At 38.6% G+C, this 27,308-nt stretch overlaps 4 protein-coding genes across 9 annotated transcripts; 2 read left to right on the forward strand and 2 right to left on the reverse strand.

Moving 5' to 3' along the window:
* Positions 1-1,166: 1,166 nt before the first annotated feature.
* Positions 1,167-4,607, reverse strand: LOC131334225 (uncharacterized). Of its 4 annotated transcripts, none has more exons than XM_058369148.1 (3): positions 4,525-4,607; positions 2,906-3,261; positions 1,167-1,678 (listed from the first exon to the last, which is right to left on the reverse strand). In XM_058369148.1, exons 2-3 carry the CDS (start codon positions 3,234-3,236, stop codon positions 1,449-1,451), a joined length of 561 nt encoding a protein of 186 aa, XP_058225131.1. In that variant the 5' UTR covers positions 3,237-3,261; positions 4,525-4,607; the 3' UTR covers positions 1,167-1,448. The 4 variants fall into 4 exon arrangements, with proteins under 4 accessions (XP_058225131.1, XP_058225132.1, XP_058225134.1 ...); XM_058369149.1 differs by having other exon boundaries at positions 3,344-4,533; XM_058369151.1 differs by adding an exon at positions 1,903-1,949 and having other exon boundaries at positions 2,906-4,533.
* A 1,487-nt stretch (positions 4,608-6,094) lies between these two features.
* LOC131334223 (uncharacterized) lies at positions 6,095-10,863 on the forward strand. 2 transcript variants are annotated; one of them, XR_009202085.1, is made up of 8 exons: positions 6,095-6,461; positions 7,613-7,785; positions 7,875-7,927; positions 9,089-9,203; positions 9,318-9,440; positions 9,820-9,991; positions 10,179-10,290; positions 10,438-10,559. XR_009202085.1 is itself a non-coding variant. In XM_058369146.1 (7 exons), exons 1-7 carry the CDS (start codon positions 6,297-6,299, stop codon positions 10,621-10,623), a joined length of 987 nt encoding a protein of 328 aa, XP_058225129.1. In that variant the 5' UTR covers positions 6,099-6,296; the 3' UTR covers positions 10,624-10,863. The 2 variants fall into 2 exon arrangements, 1 of the variants encoding a protein (XP_058225129.1); XM_058369146.1 differs by lacking the exon at positions 10,179-10,290 and having other exon boundaries at positions 6,099-6,461; positions 10,438-10,863.
* Positions 10,864-11,809: 946 nt separating this feature from the next.
* Positions 11,810-15,257, reverse strand: LOC131334227 (upstream activation factor subunit spp27). Its single transcript, XM_058369153.1, has 2 exons — positions 14,773-15,257; positions 11,810-12,162 (listed from the first exon to the last, which is right to left on the reverse strand). The coding sequence occupies exons 1-2, from the start codon at positions 15,064-15,066 to the stop codon at positions 12,037-12,039; spliced, it is 420 nt and encodes a 139-aa protein (XP_058225136.1). The 5' UTR covers positions 15,067-15,257; the 3' UTR covers positions 11,810-12,036.
* A 2,155-nt stretch (positions 15,258-17,412) lies between these two features.
* Positions 17,413-25,005, forward strand: LOC131334228 (RNA polymerase sigma factor sigB). Of its 2 annotated transcripts, XM_058369155.1 has the most exons (7): positions 17,418-17,693; positions 19,369-19,559; positions 19,975-20,640; positions 23,113-23,343; positions 23,438-23,578; positions 24,215-24,415; positions 24,497-25,005. In XM_058369155.1, exons 1-7 carry the CDS (start codon positions 17,603-17,605, stop codon positions 24,785-24,787), a joined length of 1,812 nt encoding a protein of 603 aa, XP_058225138.1. In that variant the 5' UTR covers positions 17,418-17,602; the 3' UTR covers positions 24,788-25,005. The 2 variants fall into 2 exon arrangements, with proteins under 2 accessions (XP_058225137.1, XP_058225138.1); XM_058369154.1 differs by having other exon boundaries at positions 17,413-17,693; positions 24,215-25,005.
* Positions 25,006-27,308: the final 2,303 nt, after the last annotated feature.

Consider the following 27,308-nt stretch of genomic DNA (forward strand, 5'->3'; position numbering starts at 1 on the left):
AGGTAGATTTTTCGTAGATAGTTATACTGTGTTATTAAAGATAATAAATAACGTCCTTACTACTTTTTTGTTTTTTGCCACAGCGATATACATCATCGGGGGTTAGTGGAGGTGTTAGGGTTAGCACGAGGAGACCAGAAGCTATCCATAGCCCTGGCCCCCTAAAGAGCCTGCCCTGCCCCCTGTGGGGTTCGAACCCAAGACATTCCACAAAATGGAGGCAATGACTGACCAACTGCACTAAGCAGTGGTTGAGTGAAATAATTATCTTCATATTTATTTCAATTTTATAACACCCCAAATAAAATACAGTTTCGCCGTGACTAATCCAAATCAGATTGGCAAACAAGCAATATGCATTTCATTTGACATATAACTTGAAAAAATTGCTCTTTTCAAAGTTCAAACCTACCCCACGACAAATTGAAGTCTTTCTTATTGGATTTCTTGAACTCTATTGAGCCACCATGTGGCCACCAGTCCTTGGTTTCCCACATGCTCACGTCCTTTGGCATTCTTTTTCTATGAATCCGGCTCAAGGCCATTGGATAGACTGCCTTGACCACTAAGGTCCCCTACCAAGAGCATGATGAGTCAAATTGAACGTTAGATGAAAGCTCTAGAGTAAATTATTCATGGTAAAAAAAAAAAAATACTAGATTAATCGAACTCGGTGCATAATCATCAAATCACATTTGTTCAGAAAAAAAAGAAAGATCAGATGGCTCTGATCATCGGATGTCACTTCAAAACCTTGTAGCTGCGAATTATACGGAAAGAAGCAGTAGAAATTTTGTACTCCTACAAGCTTATTTCAAAGACACATGCCAAGTAAACATGCCTAGTACAACTCCAGTGGAAATCAAAATAACAGAAAAAACACGAAGCAAGACAGCACCAAAAATTTGCCACTTGCAGCCCGAAAGTATTCATGGATGTGCGAAGCTTTTATGGAAAGAGAGAAAATATAAAGGAAGTGAAAAAAAAAAAAAAGATGATGAAGAGAAGAATCTAGCTGGTCTCCACAAATCCGTAAATCCCAACACATAATAAGCAAGTGAAAACTGATTTTACAAAACAGCTAGTAAAAATTGGAAGCAGCAAAGCAATGATAGAGATGAAAAGGATGACATCTAAATAGCAGAGGTAAAAGAGAAGCAAAAGACTTGAGAAGCACAGGAAACACACCCATGTCTTTAATTTCATAAGCTTGACAGTTAACACAAAAAGTTACTACATCAAATAGCCAGTAATAGCAGGACATACAGAAGGAAAGAGGAAAATCAGTGCCAGCCTAAACAGAAACAACAGGAAACAATTATGGTGTCCGGTAAAAGGTGTGATAGTGTAGCCGCACACAGGAATCAGTAGAACAATAAGCCGCACACGGGAATGAATTCCGTTTCTTGAACCCTCATTAACTTTCCCGTAGGCTTTCTGAAATATGACTATTTCCAGTGCTTGCCATGCTTGTGATGGTGATGGTGACCGTGGTGATGGTGACCATGGTGCTGTTGATGGTGACCATGGGACTGGTGATGGTGACCATGGGACATGTGATGAGCTCCAAAAGCAAGAGCCGCAGCAGCAGCACCCCCAGCTAGCAGTGTTCCCATGCCAAGTCCATGGCCTTTATCCCCAGCTTGCATTGTTCCCATACCAAGTCCATGGCCTTTATCTATTACGAACATAAGAAACTACATAAACAACAAAGGAAGAGAAGCCCCACGCTATGACTAACAACCAGTATTCTGAGCCTGTCTAACGCCTCACAGAGATGCAATTTAACAGATACGTTACATAGGAAGAGAGTGGATACAAACGAGGTTGGGATATGAAACCAATGATAATATATATTTTGGCCTATGAAGCGTGGGCATGCAAAACATTGGCAAAACATACCTCGTACGTTATTGGTACTTTCATACTTTGCAATTTGCATGGTATAACTGCATTCAATTACAAGGTGTGCGAAAAGCTTATCCCGTAACATTTTCTTAGTGTTCACAATACAAAAGAGAGACCCTATTTATAACCAAGTCATACCCCAGCCAGTATGGAACCGTCTTTATACACAGAGGAAGCTATCTTCATGGGAGCATGCCTTGAGAATTAAGATTTTGTGTGGTGTTTGTATAACGTAATCGCATTAAAACTCTACCTTGTACCTTCCTTCGGTCCTAAAATGTGGCTTGTAGGTTGGATTCTTATTCATTGATTCTGTTGTTTTTACTCATAATGCATTGCTCCAAATGCAAAAATATATATACAGATGTATCTCAAACATACCCATGTCCTAGTTTTCTAGTTTTGTTAAAGGTTTTGTCATATCAAGAGTCTCCATATAGCACAGAATTCCAAATTCGGAACTCCGATTTTGCTCCTCCTCTCAACTATTGGGATGAAGGGGAATTCTACTACTTTTTTGGTACCAAAACTGGTCCAAAAGCGAAGATTTCTGCTTCTGATTAAAACCTCCTAGGTGATTCATGTTCTGGGTTAAAAAAATAACCAAATAGACGCAAAATCCATTTCACCTGACTCAAAGTAGTCTTTAACTGCAAAATGGGTATTACAAAGGCTTAGTACTCAGTAGGTCCTCTCAGTGGACCTGTTATAGCCAGTTCACTAAACACTAGCTTTATCACTTTCCCCATTATTCTCTTTGGAACAAACAATTAAAAATTACAAACGGAAACTCGATCAGCCAATCCTACTCCCCTCAACACATGACAAGAAAACATTCAAAGGTCCATCGATCCTTTACATGTGAAGCCCCAACAATTAAAAACAAGCATATACCAAGAAGGTCCATCTGAGCGGGGTAATCACAATTCTACTGAAAGCATATCCTAAAGACAGCTTAAGGTTATGTCAACGCACTCAAAAGTGCCTCACAACATACCTGAAATTGGCGGAGCCGATGGACTAGCATAACCTGCTGGTGGGTATCCACTCGGGGAAGGATAAGGTTGAGCTGTTGGGTATTGACCTGGGGGAGGATAAGCTGGCGGATATGCCTCCGAGGGAGGATATACTGGTGGATATGCACCTGGGGGAGGATACGGTGATGGTGGGTAGCCACCTGGGGGAGGATATGCTGATGGTGGGTATCCACCCGGGGGAGGATAATCAGGTGGTGGGTATCCCGCAGGAGGAGGATATTCAGCCGGTGGGTAACCCTGAGGGGGATATCCCCGTGGAGGATATCCATAAGGAGGGTATCTTCCGTCCATTTCCTTTCAAATTGAAATTGATGAACTGAAAAAGTAAACAGAAAGCATCAGGGCATTAAAGAATTCTCTTTGGAGCCAGAAGCGTATCTTATTGTATCAGAACGTACTATCTAATTTGTGGTAGTCTCCACATAAAATTCCTTAATGCTTCTTTTTCCCTCTATGAATGCCTTCTCATGGTAAAGAAAATCTCCATTTCGAAGCTCCTTGTATTTAAAACTCATTTGGAACAAGCATAGAACTCCATGACAAATCAACAAATTCACCGAACTTGAGCAAGATAGAAACTCGAGAGAGTTCTATGTTTCTAACCACACTAAGTTCAAAAAGCAAAGAGAGTTCTGATCACATTATTAGTAAAGGCCTGAAGTCACAAGCGAAGCAAGGTGAAGAACAGTTAGATAAACCAGGGCAGTTAGCCCAATGGTTGTGTAGCAGTACTAAGTACTGTGAGGTTGTGGGTTCAAATCTTATGGAGATGAGTATGATACCCATTGTTGGGGTTGGGTAAAAATAGGTTCTTCTATCGTATGACCAAAAAAAAAAAAGAACAGTTAGATATCATAGTTGAAGTGTGGTCTCCGATGAACATGGAAAAGTGCGAATGATGTTGAAAACCTAGTTGGCGGGAATTTTCGTTAAAACGGTCCATCGAGGAACTTTTCCAAAACAAATGCTATGCAACTTTTCAAATCAAATCTGATGTGTTAATGGAAATTGTGATCAACCTACGCGTTGAAAGAAAGCTAAAACACACATTTGTTATCTACTAATATTCTCACACCCATAACCCCCCACCTCAACTCACAACCCCACCTCCTCAAAAAACAGGATGATCAAACTATACAAACAAGTATATTACTCTAGTTTTTTTATAACCCATTTCATTGTCCCTTAGAAGAGAGCCTGCTTAAAATAGGAACAAAACCCCACGTGAACTGGTCCCACAAGAGTTGATAGGACCTACGAGGTTTCGAATCTTAGATCGAGCAGGTGGCAAATCCCAAGTGTTAGACTTTGACCACCACGCCAACCCTTGGGGATTGAGTACAAGTATTACTATATTCCGATGCATACATCTATCATAAACATGAACACGAAGAGAACCTCGTAATTTGCACAACATATGCATCAGTAGACATCGAAATAAACTATCAACGCATACTTATGACATACTAAACCGAAATCATCCATACAAGCAAGAGAAGATCATAGCTCAGTTTATAATCGAATAATCTCCACATTTATCCCCGATCAATACATGCAGAGAGAGAGAGAGAGAACTCACCGATGAGATTGGTTTCAAATTATTGAGTTGACTTTCCAACTCCCTCTATAACGTGGATAGATGAAACCAAGGTGGGTCGGCGGGAAAAATTATATTTTAAAGGAAACATAAGTAACTTCAAGTTTTACAGGTCTTAATTTGTCTTTCCTTTTGTTCACCAAAAATTTCAAACTTATTTCCATGTTTAAAGTTTTCCCCATAGACATAAAGTACAGGAATCTTACTTGTTCAAAAAAATATATAAAAAAAAAATGAATTTTATATTCTTATGAATTGGACCAAAGAAAAATCGCGGCATACTACAATACGAAAGTTACATGACAGGATAATTTATTTAAAATAAAGAACTGATGACGGGATAATTTATTTAAAATAAAGAATTGGTCCTTAGGATTAGCTCACCTCTAGCTAAAATTTGGAAGAAAATTTATTTCGTAACGTTACCCTAAGAGCTTCAACTTTAAATAAACTCCACAAATAGACGACAGAATGAAAGTTTAAAACTTAATTGAGATGTAGATAAGATAACCAAAATATATTTTGTTGATTAATGGGGTCTCCATTCCACTAACTTATATTTTGAATTAAAAATAATATATTTTGAGAGAATGATATACTTCGTAAAATGAAAAATTAAGTACTTAAAAAATAACATCGGTGGATGAGCTCAGCTTTCATGATTTTAGATAATAGGGGGCTGAGAGCGTGATTTATGAGAAAAAGCAAAAATATGCAAGGCTTCAAAGCAAAGTCATAAAAAAAGGGGCAACTATTCGTAACCCCGTATTTTCTCCCTTAATCCATTACTTTTCAGTAAATAAATTGTTGAAAATCATACATAACATTTCGGTAAATAGCTATTGAAAACAATATTATATTTCGGTAACTACATGTTGAAAATATGTTCAACATTCGGTAAACAATTACCGAACATACATTTTCGATAAATAGTTATTGAAAAAAATATTATATTTCGGTAATTGTATGCTGAAAATGTATCTCTATTTCAATAACTAACTGTCGAGTATAATTGAAAATTTTTAACAGGCTACGGGAAAAAATACGGGACTGCGAATAGTCGCACCCATAAAAAATCAGCACCTTTCATAGTTTCCAAAAATCATACTATTCATGACATCCGGACCTCATGAACACTTTTATTATTTATTATTTATTTTTATAAATATTTTCATGATCTGGATATCATAAATTGTACTCCCTCCGTCCCTTTTTAAGTGTCCTGCTTCGTAACTCCAACTTATTAAAAAGACATCATCATTACACCCTTCACATCAACTTTTTCCTCCACTTTCCCTATCTACCCATCATCATTACACTTTTACTTACTAACTTTTTAAAATAAAATCTACTTTTAGGGACAAAATAGACAATACATCAACTTTTACCCCCCCTAACTTTACAAAATGGACACTTATTAAGGGACAGCCCAAAATGGAATACTGGACACAAAAAAGGGACGGAAGGAGTATGTACCAATCCTCGATAGTTTCTCTTTACCGAACAGTGTCTGGCTATGTTTTTTTTTAATCCGCGTGTCTAGCTATGTTCTCATGCAATTTTGTGGACACAAATCCGGTACAAGTTAGAAAAATCTGGGGTATCCCTTTTGCATAAGCTGGTGTACTATTGTTGTAGTAGAGAAGATAGTAGTCCAATTGAATAAATGGACACCGTTGAGACGACGATTACTAGTTTACTACTGGTACGACAGAGTTCATTCGGTAATAGACTGGCTTGGTGGGGTGGGGTTAATGGCTTTAGCTTTGGCATTGCCACCACCACTTTCTCAGCCACTAAAACCACCACGAAAAGCCCTCAGCTGCCGCTGCTCTGCAACATCTCAACAACAAGAAGGTGTCATCGCCTCATCTTCCCAACTTACTTCCCTCAACTACCGCCCCTCCGTGATTCTCCCAGTTAAGCATTTCTTCCACTTGCACTTCACGTACTCTCCCTATACCTGCTTTTATGTTATTGATTGATAACGTGGGCAGATCCAAGATTACAATTTGAGTGCCAACTGCAAGAATTTGCTGTGTGAACTTTATACTTTTGTACTTATCTTAGTAGAACAACAAAACAAAAGATGCACATCTGTAGCCTTTTTTTTTGATAAATCAGGAGTCCGGGCCAGCTTACACGCACCTCAACTGATCCTAGGGGCTTATTCCCACCGCCCACTTGCGGAGCCCAATTAAAGCCGGAGTAATTGCTCCGTATGGACCAGCTCCAAAGGAGTTGATATCACTTGTGAGGTTTCGAACTTGAGATGTTAGGAAGGAGCAAGCCTCTAAGTCCCCGACCTTGACCCCTTGGGGTTCGCACATCTGTAGCCTTTACTTCTGCATATAAGCAAGTTTGGTACTGGTACTGGTTAAGGAAGATTTATGCAAATCGTTATAAACTTTCATTAAGTTTTGTAGACTTGAATTTTGGTTTGTAATGAATGCGACTACAAGTACATAAGAGGAAGCCTCCATTGGTGCTAAAATGACTTCGCTTGCTTGCTACAAAGTCAACTAGTGGGAAAAGAAGAAGAAGAAGAAGAAGAAGATAAATGTTGTTTCATCATCTTGATATCATTTTGGAACAATCTCAAATCTAGACGTTGGATTAAAACCATTTTGGTCTCCGAGACAGGTCAGTTGGCTTGGATGATGTGGGAGATTCAGCAAAGCCAAAGTTAACTGCCGAATTTGGCACTAAAGATGACTTTACCATTCTTGGCAGCAAATGATAGCAATGGGTGGACTTGAATTTCCAAAACTATTGCCAAGTTATGCCTTTGGCAGCCTAATGGTTCATGAGTGGACTTGCTTATGGGCAATTTACTGTGTTTTCAAATTCGACTAATAGGACAATTTTCGTGCGTCTTTTGTTTTGTGTATGTGACTTTCACTAACAGGACAACACTCTATCACCCATCTATTTTAGGGCACAGGAAATGACACCATTGGCTGTGCAAGAAGCTAGAGCTAAAAAAATTCTGGGTTTATGTCCGTAGGCATCTTATCATGTCCATGAATTTAACTACAAATTAGTTGACTCTTACCCACATTTATTTTAGGGATTAGGAAATAATACAAGTGATTATGACAAGTTAAAGCTCACACTGAATGGGTATGGAGTGCCGACGGTGATTGCCAAGGTTTCAAGGATTGATTGGCTGAGGAATGCAGCTGGTTTGGTGGACCCGAATTACTGGCAGGGGACTCTGCGCCCTCGCCCTGTTCTTGATTGGTACTTCCTTGAGCTCTTACTCTTCACTTTATTTTTTGGGGTCTGGGGGTAATGGTTTGTGCTCGCTAAGCCAAAACTCTTGTGGGCAGGTATTTAAAGAGGGTTGATGAAGCTGTCAATGAAGCAAAGGAACTGGCTGCAGGTTTGTCACAACCTCTTACTGGAGCTGCTTTTCTTTAGATTTCAAACTGCCAAAAACTGTTCATGTTGAAAATCGGGTATTTACTTGCTTGTATTATGCTTGTATTAGTAAAACCATCAGTGGACTCGCACCATGTGCACTAAGCACACTAAATTGTAGTCGCTTTAAGGGTCCTCAATGTGGTAGTGTCTTCGCTACTATTAGAAATACCCTTCTTTAAGTGTTTGAATTGGGTGTTTTGTGGTGTTAGCCTTTTGTATTCACTAGAGCTTTTCCTGTTGGAGTGTTGGACTACTGCAATCAAAGATTTTCCTGTTCCACATTGTCAATGTGCATTATACCAACATACAAATTATCATTCGCTTAAGTGGTCGCTTCATGTGGCAACTAGAGTTTGAGGAAAGACACCGTCTTTATGTGAATCCATATGCACAGACATTCATATAAAGCAGATCGAATGAGACCAAAGATTTTGCTTTTTACAGCATATATCTATGCCACAAGTGATGTACATCCACACATGCATGTCTGCATGCACTGTTTCATCATTTTGTTTGGTGATGTCATTTTTGGTCCTATGCTTTTCTCTACAAGAGTAAAAAATCCCTTCATCTTCTTCCTTCTTATCTGAAATGCAAGTTAGCTCTTATGCCTTGTTGGCTCACAAAGCAACTGTAACTGTCATAGCTGTTCCACTTGATGGTAAATGCATAACCTGTGTATTTGCACCTCTCTATCACCATAGTGCCTTTTGTTAATGCAATGCATGATTCTCTGCTCTAAATTATTAAGTAGCATCCCTCAGTAGATGTGTATCAGTGTATCAAATGGACTCCTAGTTTAACAGGCTTCGTCATTCCATACTCCATAATCATAAGGTGATTATCTCTCTAGTGGCTTCCAAATGTATCATTAACTTCTCCAATTTCCATACATACCTTGGAATTCACGTGATTCAACCTAAAGTTTTGGAGTAATTCCCCAGAAAATCCATTTCATAAGATGCATATTGTGACCTTTATTCTGTGTTTTCATAAAATGTAGAAGTGGCATAGATGACTTATGTAACCTGCATTATGTGCAATCTTGAAATTGTAAGTACATGTCAAAGCAAATAACATTGGCTGGTAAAAATTGATAATTAAGAAAATTTTATTGTAGGTGGACCTTTATCTTTAATTGGACATTCAGCGGGAGGATGGCTAGCACGTGTTTACATGGAAGAATTTGGGTTGTCCAATATTTCATTGTTATTGACTCTAGGAACGCCACACCTGTATGTATAATCTTATTTGCCAGTATTGTTGCAATTCTCTTTGGATCTCCTCGATATTTGCATCGTTTCCTATCCTTGAGAGCCTGTATTAATCAGTGGTTTTTCTCCTTTCAGGCCACCTCCAAAAGGTTCGCCAGGCGTTATTGATCAAACTAGGGGCCTCCTGAATTATGTTGAAGAAAACTGCTCAAAAGCTGTCTATACTCCGGAACTGAGATATGTGTGCATAGCAGGGAGGTAAAGAACACGGTGTTATCTTGTTCCTATTCCTTAACTTGCTTAATAGTTGCCACTGTCTAATCTTCTTAATTTTGTGTATCTTGTTCAAGGAAAAAAGTGCTGCTCCTTAGTACTATTGAATTCCTGTAATATTATCATAATTGTTGACTGCCAAGCACTGTGGATTAGTCATTACTGATAAAGTTTATTTGATCCATCCAATGTCTTGAGCCATTTCTAGATATATGATTTTAGCTGGAAATTGGACATGGTGACATCACTCTTGTGGTAGAAGAATATGTAATATATAACTGGTAATTAGTTTCCAAAATTAATTCCAGATTGATCCTTTAAAAGCCTTATATTATGTCGAAACCAAGGGATTTCTGTGATTCAGGTACATTCAAGGAGCTCGATTGCTTGATGATCCAAATGTGAATCCCAGTTCTGCAGCTTACGTAGACATTGGCGAACCAGATTCCGAGGTTGCCGTTGTAAATGCTGCAAGCCTATCAACACCTGTTTCCCCTACCTTTCGAACCCGCTTTGTCGGTCAGGGGTACAAGCAGGTGAATTATTTTCCTTACTCTTCTGGGTTGTCGTCTTCTTAGTTAAGCTGGAATCGGAAGCACCAACTCCATCTGTTTGGTTTAATTGACTCTGAGAATTAATGAGAAACGAAAAGAAAGAGGACTCTCTCCTTGACGTTTAGGTTATTAATTGGTGTGAAATATTGTGGAAATTCAAAATATGCAGAGAAATGAACTCTCTTAGTTTGCTAATTTCACTTCTAGTGTGATTTGTCGAGAAAGAATCTGGATTTGTCATGTCTTTTCCATCATACCAAGATTGCACATCAAAAAATTAGGTAATGGAAAATTTCACCTGTTGCCCTCTCTCACTTGTTGTTTTCTTACTACTCAAAGATCTGTGAATATAATAGCGTTTCTTATCTTTTCTCGCCTAGTTAGCGAAACGAACTGGAAGTGCTGATTAATATATGATGATATGTCAGGTTTGCGGTCAGGCGGATGTATGGGGTGATGGAGTTGTCCCAGAAGTAGCAGCACACCTGGAGGGTGCACTCAACCTGAGCTTTGATGGAGTATATCACTCCCCTGTTGGCTCAGATGATGACTCGAGACCTTGGTATGGCTCTCCTGCCATTGTTGAGCAATGGATACATCATCTCCTTAACTGAATTAAATTAAGTAAATCCATTCCCATTGTGAAGGCAATTTTGTACTGAATGCTTTAGCAAATGAAGTGTCCAAATCATTTTAAATCCTATCCCTTCAGTTTGATATTTTCCATTGAACAACTCCGTTTTTTTCTTTTTTCTTTCTCAATCGAACTTCTGAAAACCAATTGTTAGTCGGTAAGCAGCTTATGTATTCTTGATATAGTTATGTTCTTCTAGTGCATAGTAGCATGTTTACAAGTCTTGGTTTTGTTTCTGTCATGCTCTCTTTATGTAATTATCAAAGCTCTGTTTGATCAAGAATTCGTGAAGGAATTTACCAAAGTAAGGGAAAACAATGAAGACCAAAAAAGGAATAGCTTATTCTCATTATCCTATCTTGCTATGTCATTTCTCTTTCATAAATCCCTTTGTGTATTCCTAATGCAGACGCAACCTAGAGCAAAGAGTCTTCAAAATGAATTGAGACTTTTTAAAGAGTCTGTAGAATCGTTGAAATGCAATAGAAATCCAACCAGACATGCTGATTTCATTAAATTCCCAATTAGAACTTCTACCCGTTGACGGCTGCAATTCTTGGCTGCAGTCAACAACAGTGATCTACCCTAACTGGGCATATGAGATGAATCGTATGTTGCTTCCAACTAAAAGTGAGTACAAACTCTCATCAATTTTTAGAAACTTAATAAGCTGATCGCAACCAGGTTTGGAAGTGGACCGGAGCAATCAGAACCTGTAACATTACATAGTAGAGACAACTTCAAAACCAGAACGAAGTAACTCTTGGCTGTGACAGTGCAAGCTAAAATCAAGGCACACACAATCCCATACACCAACCAACACGTATAACATAGTCTCGAAATTTGTCATTTACGAGATTCTACCTTACTGGGCGGGGACAGGCGGACTGTTCAGAACAGAGAACCATTGCCTAAACTCAAGGCAATAAATTAGCCACCGATAGCATGGTATTTCTGGCAAATTAACATAATGACAAAATCCCATTCATCCTTCATGTGAACTTACTCTATTTGTAATTGCAACATGCTACAGCCAAATTCCAATAGGTATGGGATGCAAAAACTGCAAAGCTGGCAAACGAAAAGACGCTTGTTCAAACAGACATAATGCATCTCAGCTCAAGATTTCCGAAGATAACATTAAGAACACAAGCAGAACACGAGCATTGAAATGGATGTCCACTGCTTTAATGAGAATAGGAACCACACAACTTGAACTATTTTCTTACAAACCAACACTTCCTAACAAATTCACAAATGAACAAATTAAAACATCTTGCCATTGTAATCAACCTTAGACCGATAATCAAACATCACGAAGAGAAGTCAGTCTTTTTACAAGATGTTCAAGTACCAAAAGTTAACGTTAACCACTTCATCAGCACTTCAGCAGTCAGTTAGCCTTCACAAAGTGGCCGGATAGCAACTTTCCAATCTCCAGAAAACCCACTTTGTCCTTCCCTTCAAATATGGTCTTCAGCTTGTCATCACAATAAATTTCCCTCTTATCAGCGGGGTTCTGCAGTCAAAACACGCGCATGTCAGTGAACTATATCACGACATACAGAACTCTTCCAACGGCATTCATGTCATAGTTACATGGGATATTATCCATGTTATACATGCATGCTATCTATCCTAAAGCGTGAAATAGTATCCGTTAGTCAAACTCAACATTATAAAATCGTGTCAAGTAGTAAATGTAAAGTTAACACGCTGTGAAGTATCAAGGTAGAAACAGGATTGTTCTTACAAATAGTAAAGAGGAAACAGAAACCGAAACCGAAAATAGTAAAGGTAACACCAACCACGAGTTTTCTGAATACATGTAAGGCATGGTGTGCATTTGTAAAGCATGGTGTGCATAAGTTCACACAGAAGCAGCCACATGCATGAATCACGCATGCAGAAGGTGCAGCAGATACCCGCACGCGCTATGTGCACTGAATAGCAAGCATAAAAGACATCATAAGTTCAGAACATGTTATGCTCGTTACAGAATTCAACTAGTTTACCAGAATATACGGGATGTAAAGTGTATAAAACTACAGGAGACCAGATTTTATAGGTGAAAACACAAATTAATCTATTGCTTCCGGCCTTCCGCTTAAGTTGTCGTTGAGTAGAATTAGAGAGCTTTGATGAAAGGCTTCTCGTAAAGCTTCTGTTTGACAAATTTGCTCCGGCTCGACAAGAGAGGTGCAAAGAAAAGGTTGACCAACAAGGATTTCAACTTTGGTAAGTCGGTAACTCAAATAGTCCACGGGGGTCACGCGCCAATAGAAATCCCATGATAGTACCACCTTCATCTTTTTTCAAATTGAAAACTTACGTAATTCCCAAAAAGCAATATAAAATCTCTATTTGTTTCAATCATTCTTCGAACCTCTTTATTCCACCACCAAATCACTTGAGGGTACACACAAACACAGAGAGAGAGAGAGAGGGAATGGTGCCAAAGGAAATCACAGTGGGAACAGCATATTTCTTGGGCTTGAAACAGACATTTACAAACTCACTATGAAGTTTTTGCCTATTAGCCCTAATCGCCCAAAAATAGTCCATTTGTTCATGCCTCACGGGTATGACTAATGCCCCTCTGTTTCTCTACCTCCAATTTCCGTTCTTTTATGTTCACCAAGAGCATCTTTTGTTAATTTTCTAATACAATTTGGAACATCACACCGCATGGAGTAAGTTTCCAGATTTGAAACCCATTTTCCTTTTTCCATCCTTATATTCTGATAGATAGCCAAAGTTTCACATTTCAAATTCCACAATCCGATTAATGGGAGCTTACTTGCCCTACTCTTCCTCTTGTATGGCCTACTCATGCATGTAATAATATTAGTCCCATTCAATGAACAGTGGCGGAACCAAGAATTTTATATGGCGGGTGCCTAACTTTCATAAAGTTCAAACAAGAAAATTAAATCAATAAAAAGAAAGACTGCAATTACAAAAATATAAGCAGTTGTGGGTTGTGAATTAAGTTCTATGTTAAAATCTTAAATGGGGTTTGGCCCTCATAGGCGGTGCCAATATCATACAAAACTTGATGCAATAGTGTATACATACTATATAGGTAGTGTTATTTGCCAAAACAGGGCACCTCCACTACATGCGGCGTGCCCGGCCCCATCAATGAAATTAGAAACTTTGACTGTCTCCTATATGTTCCTTCATTAGCTCTCCAAGAACTTAAAAGGACATGCATTTGGTCTTTGGTCCATGCTTATAGCAATTTGAAGAAATTTCACTAACTGGCCATCTCTGTCCTTAAAACATGAACTCCTACTATTTGCTATCACAAAGTCATACGACAATGGAAACTTTGAGGTAGCACCATCTTTCATCATTCTTCCTTCTCAATACAAGTCTGATGTACACTCTAATTACTCCTACCCTAAGTCACATTACTCACATCCGCATGCATGAGCGGGAGTGGGAGCACAAGGATGAGCGTGAAAGCGTCTTTGAAATACATACCAAGCTACTAAAATCCATGAGAACAAGGATCGACAGCGCAAGCACGTTACAAGAATTGAGAGTAGGAGCGCATGACATTTTTTTAGGGCTGCTCGCGAGCAGTTAGTGGCTCGGCTCGGCTCGTTTAGTAATCAAGCCGAGCTCAAACTCGAGTTTTAGGCTTGTTTACTAAACGAGTTGAGCTGAAGCCTCAAAAGCTCGTCTCGGCTCGAATAGGCTCAACTCATTTTATAGGCTCAGCTCGTTTTTATAAGCTAGGCTCGTTTAAAGGGGCTCGTTAAGGAAATTAGCAAGGCTCGGCTCATTAATGGCTCGAGCTCTAGTTTTCGGAACGTTTAGTAAATGAGCAGAGCTCAAACACTATAGAGCTGGCTCGGTTCGGTACGTTTGCAGCCCTATCATTTTTGAAGGTTTATGTGACTGAGCTCCTAGTACATCCCCCTACATGACCACTCCTCCCCTTTAAAACAAGGGCGAGCATCCCTTCTACAAGTCCATCGACTCCATCCAAATCTCCCATAATAATAATAATCTTACTTAGGTCCAAACGGGGCGTTTAGGGTTTTCCAAAACCCACTTAGGTCCTTCTGAACCCCATAAACGATGTAAACACACATATACACATGGAATAGAGATAGACCTGAAGATTGCGCAGCTTGATGTACTCCCAGATCTTCTTGACGGCGTCGGTGCGAGAGGCCTCCGGAGCGCCGAGGAACTGGCGGAGCGCCGGCGACACCGGCGAGACCTTGAGAATACCGGTCGCTCGGGGCGGTTTCCGAAGCTCCGACGACGATGGCGGAGCCTTCTTCTTGGTAGGCGACTTCGGCCGCTTGGGCTTTGCGGCGGAGGAGGGTTTGGGTGCCACGGCGGCCTTGGATGATGCGGCCATTAGGGCCCTGCAATCCTTGGCGAAACCTCGAATCGAAGACATGGAGTCTCTCGGTCTCACTCTCTAGAAAACTGAGATGTTGTGATGGATCAACGAACCCTACCGACTGTGGTTTGTATATTTGAAAAAAAAATAGTGCGTCTCCGGAGTGAGAGTGAGGAGAGAGAGAGAGAGTCCTTGGGCTTGGACAGAGACCCGGGTTATTTTGCCTTGGTTTTGCTAATGCGACGGTGGTGACAGGGAGCCCTAGGGCGTTTGGTGACAAATGGATATGACCAAAATTTTCTCCGGGCCCATTTCGCTAGGGTTCTTATTATTTAGATGAGAGTAAATTTTGTGGGCTCCACAAAACTTTTTTTTATAATTTGAATCGTTTATTTCATAAGGTATGTTGAGTAATATATTTCTTAAAAAAATCAGGTTGATTGGATATTAATAAGTATATTAAAACTTTTGAATTTTGGTTTACAAAATGGACGATCATAAATTTTGAAGTTAAATTATCCATGATTGTCCATTTTCTAAATCGAAATTCAAATTTTAATCTACCTATTGATGTCCGATAAAGCTCATTTTTTAAGTAAATATATTATTTTGCAGGTCCTACTAAGATGAACAGTTCAAATTATAATAAAAAAATACCTTATGGGGCACGTAACAGGCCCCGGTGGAAATCCAAAGGTTTTCTTCGCATTTGGAAAGAATTTTAACTCTTTTGAAGTATTTTTTTCTCGCTACTTATTTTAGTTGGTGAAACACATCCTAATTACTTTTAAAGTTTATTGATAAAATGTTACAAGTAAAAACTAAAAAACACTAAAGGAAGATTTAAAAAAGACATAATTTATTCTTATTTATTTAAATTGTTTTAACTTCAGTAAAAATACTATTATTTTTCACTTCTCTAATTTTGCTCGATGAGACGTACTCAAAATATTCCAATCACAAGTTGTAAAAAATTTACCAACTTTAAAAAATAAGTGATTCTCATAAATAATAGTAATTAATTTAGTCCAAACTCCTTACTCCTAGTAAACAAGTGCAGCTTTTTTTTGCGCTTGTTCATTTTGCATTAATTTTTTTTGACTTTTTGATTCATCGTTCTCAACGAGACGAATCAAAAAGTCCAAAAAAATTGATGCAAAACTAAAAATTTAGAAAAAAAATTCAAACACAGACAAAATAAGAAAAAGTTCAAAAAGCCTAGAGAAACTCAGCCAAATTTATTTATTTTAATTAGGTTGAGATCGTTAAGTGCTAAGATTTGCTAAATAATTGCAAGAAGAAAAATTACTAGTATAGGAGGATTCTGTTAAGGAAAATAATTTCCACACTTCCTTTTTAGCTATTCACACATCTTCTTCTTCTTTTTTATTAGCATAAATTTACAATGTTGTCCTAAATGTGTAAAGAAGTGTATTGAAAATGGGCAAGATAGTAAATTTAAGTAGATAAAAACAAAAAAAGAAACATGGATGACTAAAAAATGAGTGTGAAAATCAATTTTTATATACCCAACACATCTTTGTTTTTGTCCCAATGGTTAGGTGTTACATTAGCCTACTACCTACATTTACGGAAAAAAAAGGACGAAGACCACCCCAACAGTCTCATACTCTCAATGGGGATGAGTCCACAACCTCCGCAAATAAGAAAGTTGTTTGTGGGGGTGATGTTCTTTTGGGATCCCTTAGCTTGACCTCTGGTTCGAATCAGGCCTGAACTCTGTCTTTCTAACCTAGTCCTAACAGGGGACCAACATTCAGCTCCTACTCGGCTGGTGATGATCGGAAGGTACTCTAATGGTCAAGTAAATCCTTGATGGAGAAGTCGAAGTGCAGAGCTCTTAGATCATGAATGGTAACGGCCTACTATTTAGGGCATGGAGTTGTACTTTAAAATGTTAGAGAAAATAGGGCCTCTTGGCTTAAGTTGCCTCGTGTCTGGCAAGTTTCCTAAGCGCTTGGTGCGACGTCACAAATGACGTGTTGAATCCAAACGATTATGCTGACGCGGTCAAATGGCATGTCCACGATATCGACGAACAATAATTTTCAACCACACACAAACACTTACACACACTCATAAACTCTTTGTGAATGTATAAATGTTTGTGTGTGGTTGTAGCATTGTTGATCCACGAATCCAATAACTGTTGTTCGCGTCGGTTTGGCTTGGTAGTGCGATCGGGGGCCGATTCATTGATGCCAGCCCGACATACTTCGGCCCGAACGCTAAGCCTAACAAGGCTGGTGATCTGCCAAGCCCAAATGGGACCCGATTCGAAGTGTCCAACTCTTTAAAATACTGGGCTTTATTTAGCCTAAAATGGAGAAAAAGAGACATGGGCTGGACCAATATGAAGCCTCAGTCGCCTCCTTTGTTCTCCTTCTTCTCCTCAGGCATATGTCTCTCCTCAGTCCTCTCCCACCTCTTATCCGTTTATTTATCACTTCCTCTGCACATCTCTCTCTCTGTGACTCTGTCTCCCTCATCTACAAGCACTGTTGCAGACTGATAGCAGTATATATATCCATACACACAATTCGTAGGTACATGAATAGATACAAATAGGAAAATGTCGTGTCTGCTGCCGCAGTTCAAGTGCTTGCCGGACACTTTCTCTTTCCATCCCAAAACTCCCCACTTCCACCCCCCTATTCATCTCTGTGAGTAAATCACTCACTCTCTCTCTCTCTGTCTCTGTCTCTCTCTCTCTCTCTCTCTCTTTCTAAATGAATATTTATTTTTTGCGTAAATTCAAATATATATGTCTGCCTTCATCATTCATTTAAAATGGTAAAATTGGGATGGTAAAGCTTCAGTTGGGCTTCTCAATTGGCAATTGTCTGTTTCGTTCACATTTGTTTCTTTAGTATTCCTAGATGTGTTTCACTATCAATTAGAGTTTGTTTGGTGTAGTTGGTGGGAAAATAAGAGAAAAGGTTGTGCTCACACGGGAAGGAAAAAGAAGGAAAAAAAAAAAAAAAGGGAAAAGATTTGGTTTTTTCACTTATGTAAGTATGTTTGATTGGGAATCTCAGAAGCTATAAGTTATAACCAATCAAATGTGTTTAGAACCAATTCTCTTCTTTTCTCAACTTATGTGCACCGCGAATTGTCTTGAAATAGAATTATTTTCTCACCATTTGTTATAACTGCACCATACGGGCTGTTAGTCTGGTTTTATTACTTGAACAAGTTAGGGGTAATTTATAAGTTGAGACCCAATTCACACCAAGCGGGCTGTTATTATATGGGGTTCGTTTGTTGGGCGATGAGAATTTAGCTGTACTTTGCAGTTTTTTTGCTGCCTTCAGATACAAGAAAAGAGAAACAAATTTTTAAGTGTCAGATCTTGCTAATTATATTAACTGCACTGAATAGACACATTCTGCCTCTACTTTCTAGTTACGCAGACAGTTTTCTTTTTTGGGGTCCTCTTAAACATGAAATTTTAAATACTAACTTCCACCTTCAAGAACAATTGGCTATGTCAGTTTGCGTATGTTTGGGTAAAGTTTTTATCATGAAGTGTACACAGACATGAATATTGCCTTTACAAAATCAGTTCACACAATTTTGGTGTTGATTTGCTGTAGAGCACTGCTTCTCAGGCCAGGAATTAGGCCAAAACCAATCATGTTGGCATACGGGATTTATCTCATGTTGGGAAATTAGATTAAATCATGACCATCACTTTTGCGGTTTGTGTCCAAGAATTTGTGTTGGCTAGCCCGTACTTACAAACTTACATGGCTATTCCTGTATGGGGAACTCATTGTGGTTGTTAAATCATTAGGGGAATTCTTTTGATTGTTTGTTAAAAACTTAAAATATGGTTCCACATGTTAGCATGATTGTGCCTAATTTCTTCTTCATTGCGAAAGGTTGATTAGGAAAAACATTAATATGTTCATTACCAGACCAGTTGGTTCTCATCATTAACATAGTATACGACTTAGTTTGGTTTTGATTTTGGTTACCTTTTCTGTTGTCCGACTCTTTGTTTTCCTTGTTATTCTGGATATGGATGTTATTCGCATGAAACTTAAAAGCAAATTTGTCAGTAGATCTGCCTTTCTTTAAGGACCGGCTGTAAATACAGCCAATTGATTTCCTTTGTACCTGTAGCCCAACTATAAAAATTTATCACTTGAAAGTTGTATTTGTAATTTCTCTAGTTGTATATGAAGTCGTGGATTTTGTATTGATTGAGAAACTCCGAAAGCTAGCACTTATAACCATATCTTTGAGTAGACTTCGGGGTAAGTCTTGTAGGCTTTTCTTGTTTTCTGTTGCATGTAGAGTCATGGATTCATTGTTATCCCGTGAAAATTGCAGTAAAATGTAAAGAGTCAATCCTTATTCGGTCACAATGCGTGGTATCCACTGCATCACCACCAACCTCAACCGCCACTGCAAGAACAATTGATGTGGAAAAGCTGCTATTACTATATTTAGAAGATAAACCAAATCCTGCTGCCGCAGACAGACCTTGGACTTATGTAGGCACGGTTGGTCCACCCACAGAGGTAAAATTCTATCAAAGCTATGGAATGATGAGAACTGGACAAAATTGAGATTTCCTTTGTTTCTGGTTTTGTTTTTCTTTATCTTTTAAGTTTTTAAAAGTTAATGTTGTTCTTTGCGAACTTTAGTGAAGCAAATATCTGACTGACTTCAGACCTTAATTTGCATGGCTTAGGTAATGAGCAGCTCCTAACTTGTTTTAGTGCAGGCCCAGTTAAGCTCATTTTTAGGTAATAATGTGGTACTGGTTTCCCCATATCAACTTGAAGTTATTATAGTTGGGGGTGTTTACAAGATGCCGTGTCATTTTGCTGTCAGTCTGTTGACCGTATTTATTACAAAATATCATGTGTCTGCTGATTCTGTTCATTAATTAGCATCTTATCTTAAAATATTCACTCAGGCTTGCTGTTGCAGGCAAATTTTGGAGCAAGTTTGGCTACAGAAACTATACTTACAAGTGAAGAGGCTACTATTGCTGCTGCTGCTGCTGAAGCAGTTGCTCTGGCGAAATCAGCTGTCAGAGTTGCGAAGGAAGCAGCAATGATGGTCAGCCATAAAAGCTTAACAACAGCGGATGTCAAAGCTGCAATAGTCGCAAAATCAGCTGTCAGAGTTGCGAAGGAAGCAGCAATGATGGTCAGCCATAAAAACTTAACAACAGCGGATGTCAAAGCTGCAGTAGTCGCATCTGAAGCTAATATGCTTTCAGAAATAAGACAAGTTGGTGTAGCTGGAGATTTAACAGCAGCTGCAACTGAGTTGTGGGGGAACTTTCCATTGCAATACCCTAGTATTAAGGAAGATGATTTATTTCCAATAAATGAGCAACTTAAACAGCTCCTCACAGAATTCCCTGATGTAGCTGTGAGATCAAGGCGTCAATTAGAACGAAATGCCCGAAGAGCTGAAGCAGCTGAGAAGGCTTCAGCCAAAACTACTGTATCTGTCAAGTCCACAAGCCGAAAAAAGCGTACTTCTTCGCAAGATATGACTGATCCGTTGCGTTACTTGAGAGGAACTACAAGTGGGTCCAGGCTTCTCACTGTTGCTGAAGAACATCAGTTGTCAGAAGGAATCCAGGTGCGATTCTTATTTTATAAAATCTCGTCTAACAACTATAATAGCCTATGTTACATGGACTCGGGTGCGAGTATTGAGTGTAAGTCGAAGCGTCGGACCTTCCTAAACTTAAATCTTAGGATATGTGGATATGTGTCCCCAACTTGGATACAAATATGGGGACACGTCTTGAACTCTTGTTTGTATTATATATTGCATAATTTTCTAAGATTATGTACTGTAGACTATGTTTACAAATGTATTTAAACAAGAAAGGGTTAAGAAAATTATGTTTTTGCTATTTCCCTATTTCTTATCTATGTGAAATACTCGAAATATCACTTTTCTAGCTAATTTGATATTCCTTTTCTGTAAGTATCTTAACAATTAAAGGATCCGAGTGTCGGACACATCGACACGGGTACTTGAGCCAAAATGAAGGATCCATGTAACATAGATAATAGCTACCTAGTGACCGATAATTACTCCTGGGTAATAGGAAAAGTGAAAAGGATAGCGTCAAGGATGGTAAGATTAAGGAGAAACAAATCGGGGATAATGGGGAGATTATTTGTTTGAAAGTCTTATAATCTAAATAACTAATATTGTATCTAGTTTATCTTCTCAGAGAATGATATGGTAATGTGGGTTTCAATTGCTAGCATGGGAACTTTGGTCCACAGTGTTATCTTGGTTTGGGTTACAATGGGTTATGTCGAGAAATGTTATGGAGCTTTTAATCGCTTGGAGGGGTGCTAGAGTGGGCAAGAAGAGAAAGCGCGTTTGGCTATGATTCCTCTTTGTTTGATGTGGACTATTTGGCGTGAGAGGAATTCGAGATGTTTCGAAAGGGTCGAAAAGCCTTTGTTTAAAATTAAAAGTTTTGTGGTTAGTAGTTTGTATGGTTAGGACAAGGGAGAGTGTAATCCTTCCCTTGATCATTTTCTAGAGTGGTTTGAGTTGTTCTTTTCACTAGGTGGTGTATAAGGCCTTTTTGTCTTGGTGGCCTTTTTGTATGCAGGGATGGCATTCCCTTAATGCCTTCTTTAATATAATTATTTACTTATCCAAAAAAATAAAAAATTTGGTGGCAGTAATCTCTCCTATGGGGAGAAAAATGTTGCTAGTGATTACCAACAATAATGGCTTTGTTCGGTTCTTAATATAGTTTTGTTTTCCAATCATTACCCTATTTTTCCAATTATTACTTTCTCATCTCTCTCTCTCTCCAATCATTACCCCTCTCTTCAATCATTATCCTATTTCTCTCTCCACCCACTACCAAAACTAAACTAAACTAAACTCCCAACCAAACAAAACGAATGAATTTCTAGTTTTGCAACTTTGGGTAAAAGCTGATGAGTTCAGGTTTTCGCACATTTCCCTAACTTGATGCGTCCAGAATCTATGCTATCCAAACAGAGCCCTTAGTGTCTATCAATTGAAGTCGGCTACATCCATTTCTTCCATTGAGCTATGTTGAGGCCATTTTTTTCTCCTATTTCCTAAATCTCTATGAACCTTTAAAAGTGCTGCAAATGTGTCTACATGGTTTTAATGAACAAATCAGAGAAACAACATGGGGGCCCGGCTATGCTACAGCTGCCCAACGTGAATTTTTCGAAGTCTGAAATTTAAATTTTTATGGTTTGTTGGGATGTCGGAATTATCAACGGAAAGAATATTATTTGAAATATACCATTTTTATATGGGTAACCAACCAGGAAAAAGGTTCTTTTGCAAATACCTATTGGCTACCTTGTATGAAGTATTTCCTTACCCAACCAAAGATGAAACAAATTTAGTTGCTTTTGTTCCTTTTTCTCTCTTGTATTTTCCCTTCCCTTTTCCTTTTTTCCTAAAAGAACCAAGAGAACAGACAGAATTAATTGTTCGGCAAATGGCAAGTCTGGATAATTTATGTCTCACCCCAAGCATGTAAAGACGAGCATCAAAACTTGTGTTCTTCTGAAATTGGTACTCAAGGGCTTGTAGACCAATCGACTTTGTCGATAATGGTTGTGATATTTTTGTCTGGTTTTTGCTTTGGATTCCTGTGGATGGAAACTACAATCCTATACTGAAATGACCAAGCTGCATTTGTTTGCTTCGGCTCTTGGGCTTTTAGGTGGGGGAGCTTTGCCTTCGGTTATATTTTCTTCACAGCTTTCTATTTATTTGGCATCCTACTACTTTTTTTGGGAGAATGTACCTTGGTGACACCATGGTGGTATTATGCCATGTTGCAATTGAACCTAGGAAGCTTCCAATGGAGTTCCTACTCAGCCTCTGGAGGGAAAAAAAGGACTTTTTCTTTTCTCTTTGCTTTCAATTTTTCCCCTCCCATAACTTATTGTTCAAGATGTTTTCTGTTTCTTTTTGTTTGTTTATTTGTTTGTTTTTTTTATATGCTTTAGTCAGTTATTATATGCTTTTTGTCCTGCAGTTTTCCTTATTTGATTACTGTATATCTCAACTTTGGCTCAAATGCAGGACCTGCTGAAATTAGAGAAGCTCCGAGATGTTTATGCTGAACATTGTGGAAATCAGCCCACCTTTGCGCAATGGGCTGACGCAGCAGGTGTTGATCAGAAAATCCTGAGCAAGCGTCTAAAATATGGCATTCAATGCAAAGAAAAAATGATTGTCAGCAACATGCGGCTTGTCGTTTCAATTGCAAAAAAATTTTGCGGAGTTGGAATGGATATCCAAGATCTTGTTCTGGTATGCAGTCACATGATTGGAGATTTTTCTATACGGTAAAAGCCACATAAGGAATGCATTAACTTTCTCAACTTTTACCTCTCTTGGATATTAGGAAGGTTGTCGAGGCCTTGTGAAAAGTGCAGAAAAGTTTGATGCTTCGAAGGGGTTCAAGTTCTCAACCTATGCTCACTGGTGGATTAAGCAAGCAGTTCGGAAGTCTCTTAATGACCAGACCAGAACAATTAGCTTACCAGTAAGTTCACATATGCTTTCCAACTTATTTATATGTTACCTGGAAAGCAGTTTACTTAGGAATGTGGAAGTGGAGTGCGAACGTGGTACCCCACATGCTTTTTTAGGTGGTATGATGTGATAGACTTGTACAGATATATACTACTCCAATTTAAGGTACTTGTAGAGCAACTTTCATCGGAATAATATTCTGACCATGGACTACATTCTATTTTTGTGGTAGATGACTCGATCACATGAGAACACATCTCTACGATCTTTGTGGCCCTTTTTTCATAATTTCCTCCTGATTCTCCATTTCCCCTAGATGTTAGTTCATTTTATTGTTCGTGCAAGGAAATCCTTTAAGAAAATTATATCCTCCCAGAACTCCCGTTTGGTAGCAAAGTGTACCATATCTCAGAACGTACATTAAATCCATACGGATATTTATATTAATTTAATGTGAACAAAGTGTACCACATTTCGGCACATAAAACAAAACATTGATTGCTAGGGTTTTAGTTTTTTCTTTTAGCAGTGGATTTCCTCATCGATGTGACACAAATAGACGTCACGATAAAATGAAGATGCAAAAAAATGGGATTACTTTGAAACTTGCTTTTCACCTTTTGATTTTGCATGTTGATTCCCACAGCCTCGCCTGGTTGAGGCGGCTTATAAAGTTAAGGCGGCCAGCAAGCAGCTATATTGCAATACTGGAAGACATCCCAACAGTGAAGAAGTTTCTGAGGTCACAGGGCTCTCAATGAAGAGGCTCGAAGCTGTATTACTAGCCCCTAAATCTCCAATATCACTAGACCAAAAGACCGGATTCAACCTCGATCTCAATCCCTTGGTCCGTATATTTCCCTATTCAAATAAACTCTCCCGCAGATGCCGTTTTTGTTCAACTTCTCAGTCATCTTTTGTATCACAGGATGTAATTGCTGCTCCTGATGAAGTACCAGTGGAAGAACTTTTGACCAGGCGGACAATGATGCAGGACCTGGAAAAGGTATTGAACACACTTAGGTGGAACGAGAGGCACGTGATCCGATTGAGGTTTGGACTGGGGGATGGAAGAACAAAGACATTGCAAGAGATTGGGGAGTCAATGGGTGTGAGCAGAGAAAGAATCAGGCAAATCGAGTTGACTGCCCTCCGAAAGTTGAAAAACAAAAGGAGATCCAAGCATTTGCAGCAATATGCGGCTACGTGTGCACGTTAACAGATCAAGAGACCAGATAAAAACTACTTCAGCTTCGAGGAACCAACTAGCTTTGCTTGAGGCTTAGAAAAGGTTGTAACTTGTAAAGTTGTAAGCGTCATTCCTAGTTTTTGTATCATTTCTTCCTCTCTTTTTCCCATCAACTTCTCCGAGTACTAGGCATCATTCTTGATAGAAAAAACAGTTTTCTTTTTAATCAAAGCGTTCTCAATTTTTTACCTGAATAGTTTTAATTCGTGGAGTTACGAGAGAAAATTGTTTCAACCTACTTCTGTATTTTGTTGTTTCAAAACCGAAAGATCACCACTGTGGGTTTTCACAAAAGGGGAGTGGAGTTTTTGGCAACTCCAGTTTGTAGGAGTTTTATGTCAGTGACTAAGAACAGTTTTCCGTTTGGTTTGGCATTCTTCAAACTGCATTGCCACTTCGGTTACTCCTGAAAGTTCAAGTCAACCTGAACGAACTTTCATACTGGTCTTGAATCATTGGTACCGAAGTAAACGAGCCAACATTTTTGCTTCCTCTTTGTCCACCGCGGGTGCTTCCTCTAAGGCGGAAGCTCTCCTGCTGGTGTATTTGTAGATCCGTAGATTTGGCAGATTGCTTAGCCCCGTTCATCTTCGGTGCATGAGTGCTTAATCAAATTACGAACTATTTATTTAACTACTTTTCATAATCGAGTATGCGAACTAACTTGCCCATATCTCGATAAGCATTTTGTAATCGAGAATATTAACTTTTTGGTAAATCTCCAGTGACCTAAATATTTGACAGTTGAAGGTATTATTTTGTACAGAAAGTCTACACACACATACAATCTGTGCACAGATTTCGTTGTGGGATCCACCACGGATCCCACACAAATCATCCGAACTGTTCATTAAATGTAAAATATTTTTTCAAGGGTCTCTGTAAAAGATAATCTCAATCTGATACCTATAGATACTCGATCCAATCATATAACTTTTCATTATCCGAAAATCTGAATGAAAAGTTAGATGGTTGGATGAAACACCTATAGGTATTGGATTAAGCTTATTCTTTACGGAGACCCTTGAAAAAATGTTTTACATTTAATGAATAACTCGGATGATTTGTGTGGGACCCGTGGTAGACCCCACAACCAAATCTGTGCACAATTTGTGCACAAATTGCTGTGTGTAGCACAGTTCTATTTTGTACTTGCTGGTATGCTCTGACTCGAGCAACACCTTGTGGTTGAGATGATGGCTACCCACTTTGTCCACTTGGGTTCTCTTTCTCTCTCTGTTTTCAATATGTTTTCTTCCCACTTGCTATGCCGTCCCTCTGTCTATCTATATCAAAAATGCTAAGAACACATACATTTGTATACATATCTTGTACATACATTTTTATGGAGTCCACCTCGGGTTCCATCAATATGATCCGAACTGCTCATTATTTTTAAAATAATGTTTTAAGAGTTTCTATAAAAAATCAACTCGATAGGATATCTGTAAAGGCTTTTTCAGAAATCGCAGTGCGAATCAGATTGTTTCACCCTATGGTTTCTGAAAAAGCTCTTACCGATATCTTATCGAGTTGATTTTTTACAGGAACTCTTAAAACATTATTTCAAAAATAATAAGCGGTTCGCATCATATTGATGAGATTCGAGGTGGATCCCATAAATATATGTACAAAATATGTATAAAAGTGTATATACAAGTAGCATGACTGTATCTATATCCCCTCATTATACAAAGAATGTCCCTCGAAACCTTTATCACCTTATCTGTTACATTTATAAGCACTGACAAATCAGTGCTCTGACATGTATAAAGGATATGCAGATTTGGGGGTTATTGCTGAGAAACACAAACTAACCCTCCCCCCCCCCCCCCCCCCCGCCCTTTACACAAATAGAGCTTGGGATTCCCTGTTACAATTTTGGACAAAATAAAGTTGGTCAGAAAGGCCACCTAAAGGAAATAAACGAAGACGATACCGGAAATTTTTGTGGCACATCTTGGGTAAATATAGTACTCCTAGTTGACATTGAATTTGAGACTAAGTTGGGATTATCACAATCTTGAGATTTCTTTGGATTACTACATACTCCAATATTGGAGAATTTATTGACTTCACATTTTCCCCCTTTGTCGATGGAGTCGGAGTCCTAGTTTTCTTTAATTTAATAATAGATAGATAGATAAATCTATACTACCATAAGAATGTGGATCATATTTCCACTCATTTCGAAAATCGACCCCGTTTGTTTTGGAGTTTTCGATTCTAATCATTATCCTTTTTCTCTTCAATTATTACTCTCATATATCTCTTTAATCATTATTCATATTTTCAATCATTACTCTATTTCTTTTTACACTTTATTACCTACAAATCCAAATCCAATTCTAAAATCCCAAAACGAACGAGTCGTCTTGCATAGAAAACATAAAAAGGTTATTATTCTTTATGCCACTTCAGTTTTTTATCAACGCAAAGTCAGTAGCCTAGTTTGTAAAAAATTCAGATAACTAAAAGTCCAGTGTGAATT

This window comes from Rhododendron vialii, chromosome 7a, assembly GCF_030253575.1.
Source record: "Rhododendron vialii isolate Sample 1 chromosome 7a, ASM3025357v1".
NCBI classification, from domain to species: Eukaryota; Viridiplantae; Streptophyta; class Magnoliopsida; order Ericales; family Ericaceae; genus Rhododendron; species Rhododendron vialii.

Coding starts and splice junctions, on each gene's coding strand:
- LOC131334225 (XM_058369148.1), bottom strand. CDS start 3,236: ATGGACGGAAGATACCCTCCTTATGGATATCCTCCACGGGGATATCCC. Junction 1,679..2,905: donor ATCGGCTCCGCCAATTTCAG/GTATGTTGTGAG, acceptor TGTTCGTAATAG/ATAAAGGCCATGGACTTGGT.
- LOC131334223 (XM_058369146.1), top strand. CDS start 6,297: ATGGCTTTAGCTTTGGCATTGCCACCACCACTTTCTCAGCCACTAAAA. Junction 7,928..9,088: donor AGCAAAGGAACTGGCTGCAG/GTTTGTCACAAC, acceptor ATTTTATTGTAG/GTGGACCTTTATCTTTAATT. Junction 9,992..10,437: donor TCGGTCAGGGGTACAAGCAG/GTGAATTATTTT, acceptor ATGATATGTCAG/GTTTGCGGTCAGGCGGATGT.
- LOC131334227 (XM_058369153.1), bottom strand. CDS start 15,066: ATGTCTTCGATTCGAGGTTTCGCCAAGGATTGCAGGGCCCTAATGGCC. Junction 12,163..14,772: donor TCAAGCTGCGCAATCTTCAG/GTCTATCTCTAT, acceptor TTTTGACTGCAG/AACCCCGCTGATAAGAGGGA.
- LOC131334228 (XM_058369154.1), top strand. CDS start 17,603: ATGTCGTGTCTGCTGCCGCAGTTCAAGTGCTTGCCGGACACTTTCTCT. Junction 17,694..19,368: donor CCACCCCCCTATTCATCTCT/GTGAGTAAATCA, acceptor TGAAAATTGCAG/TAAAATGTAAAGAGTCAATC. Junction 19,560..19,974: donor CGGTTGGTCCACCCACAGAG/GTAAAATTCTAT, acceptor TTGCTGTTGCAG/GCAAATTTTGGAGCAAGTTT.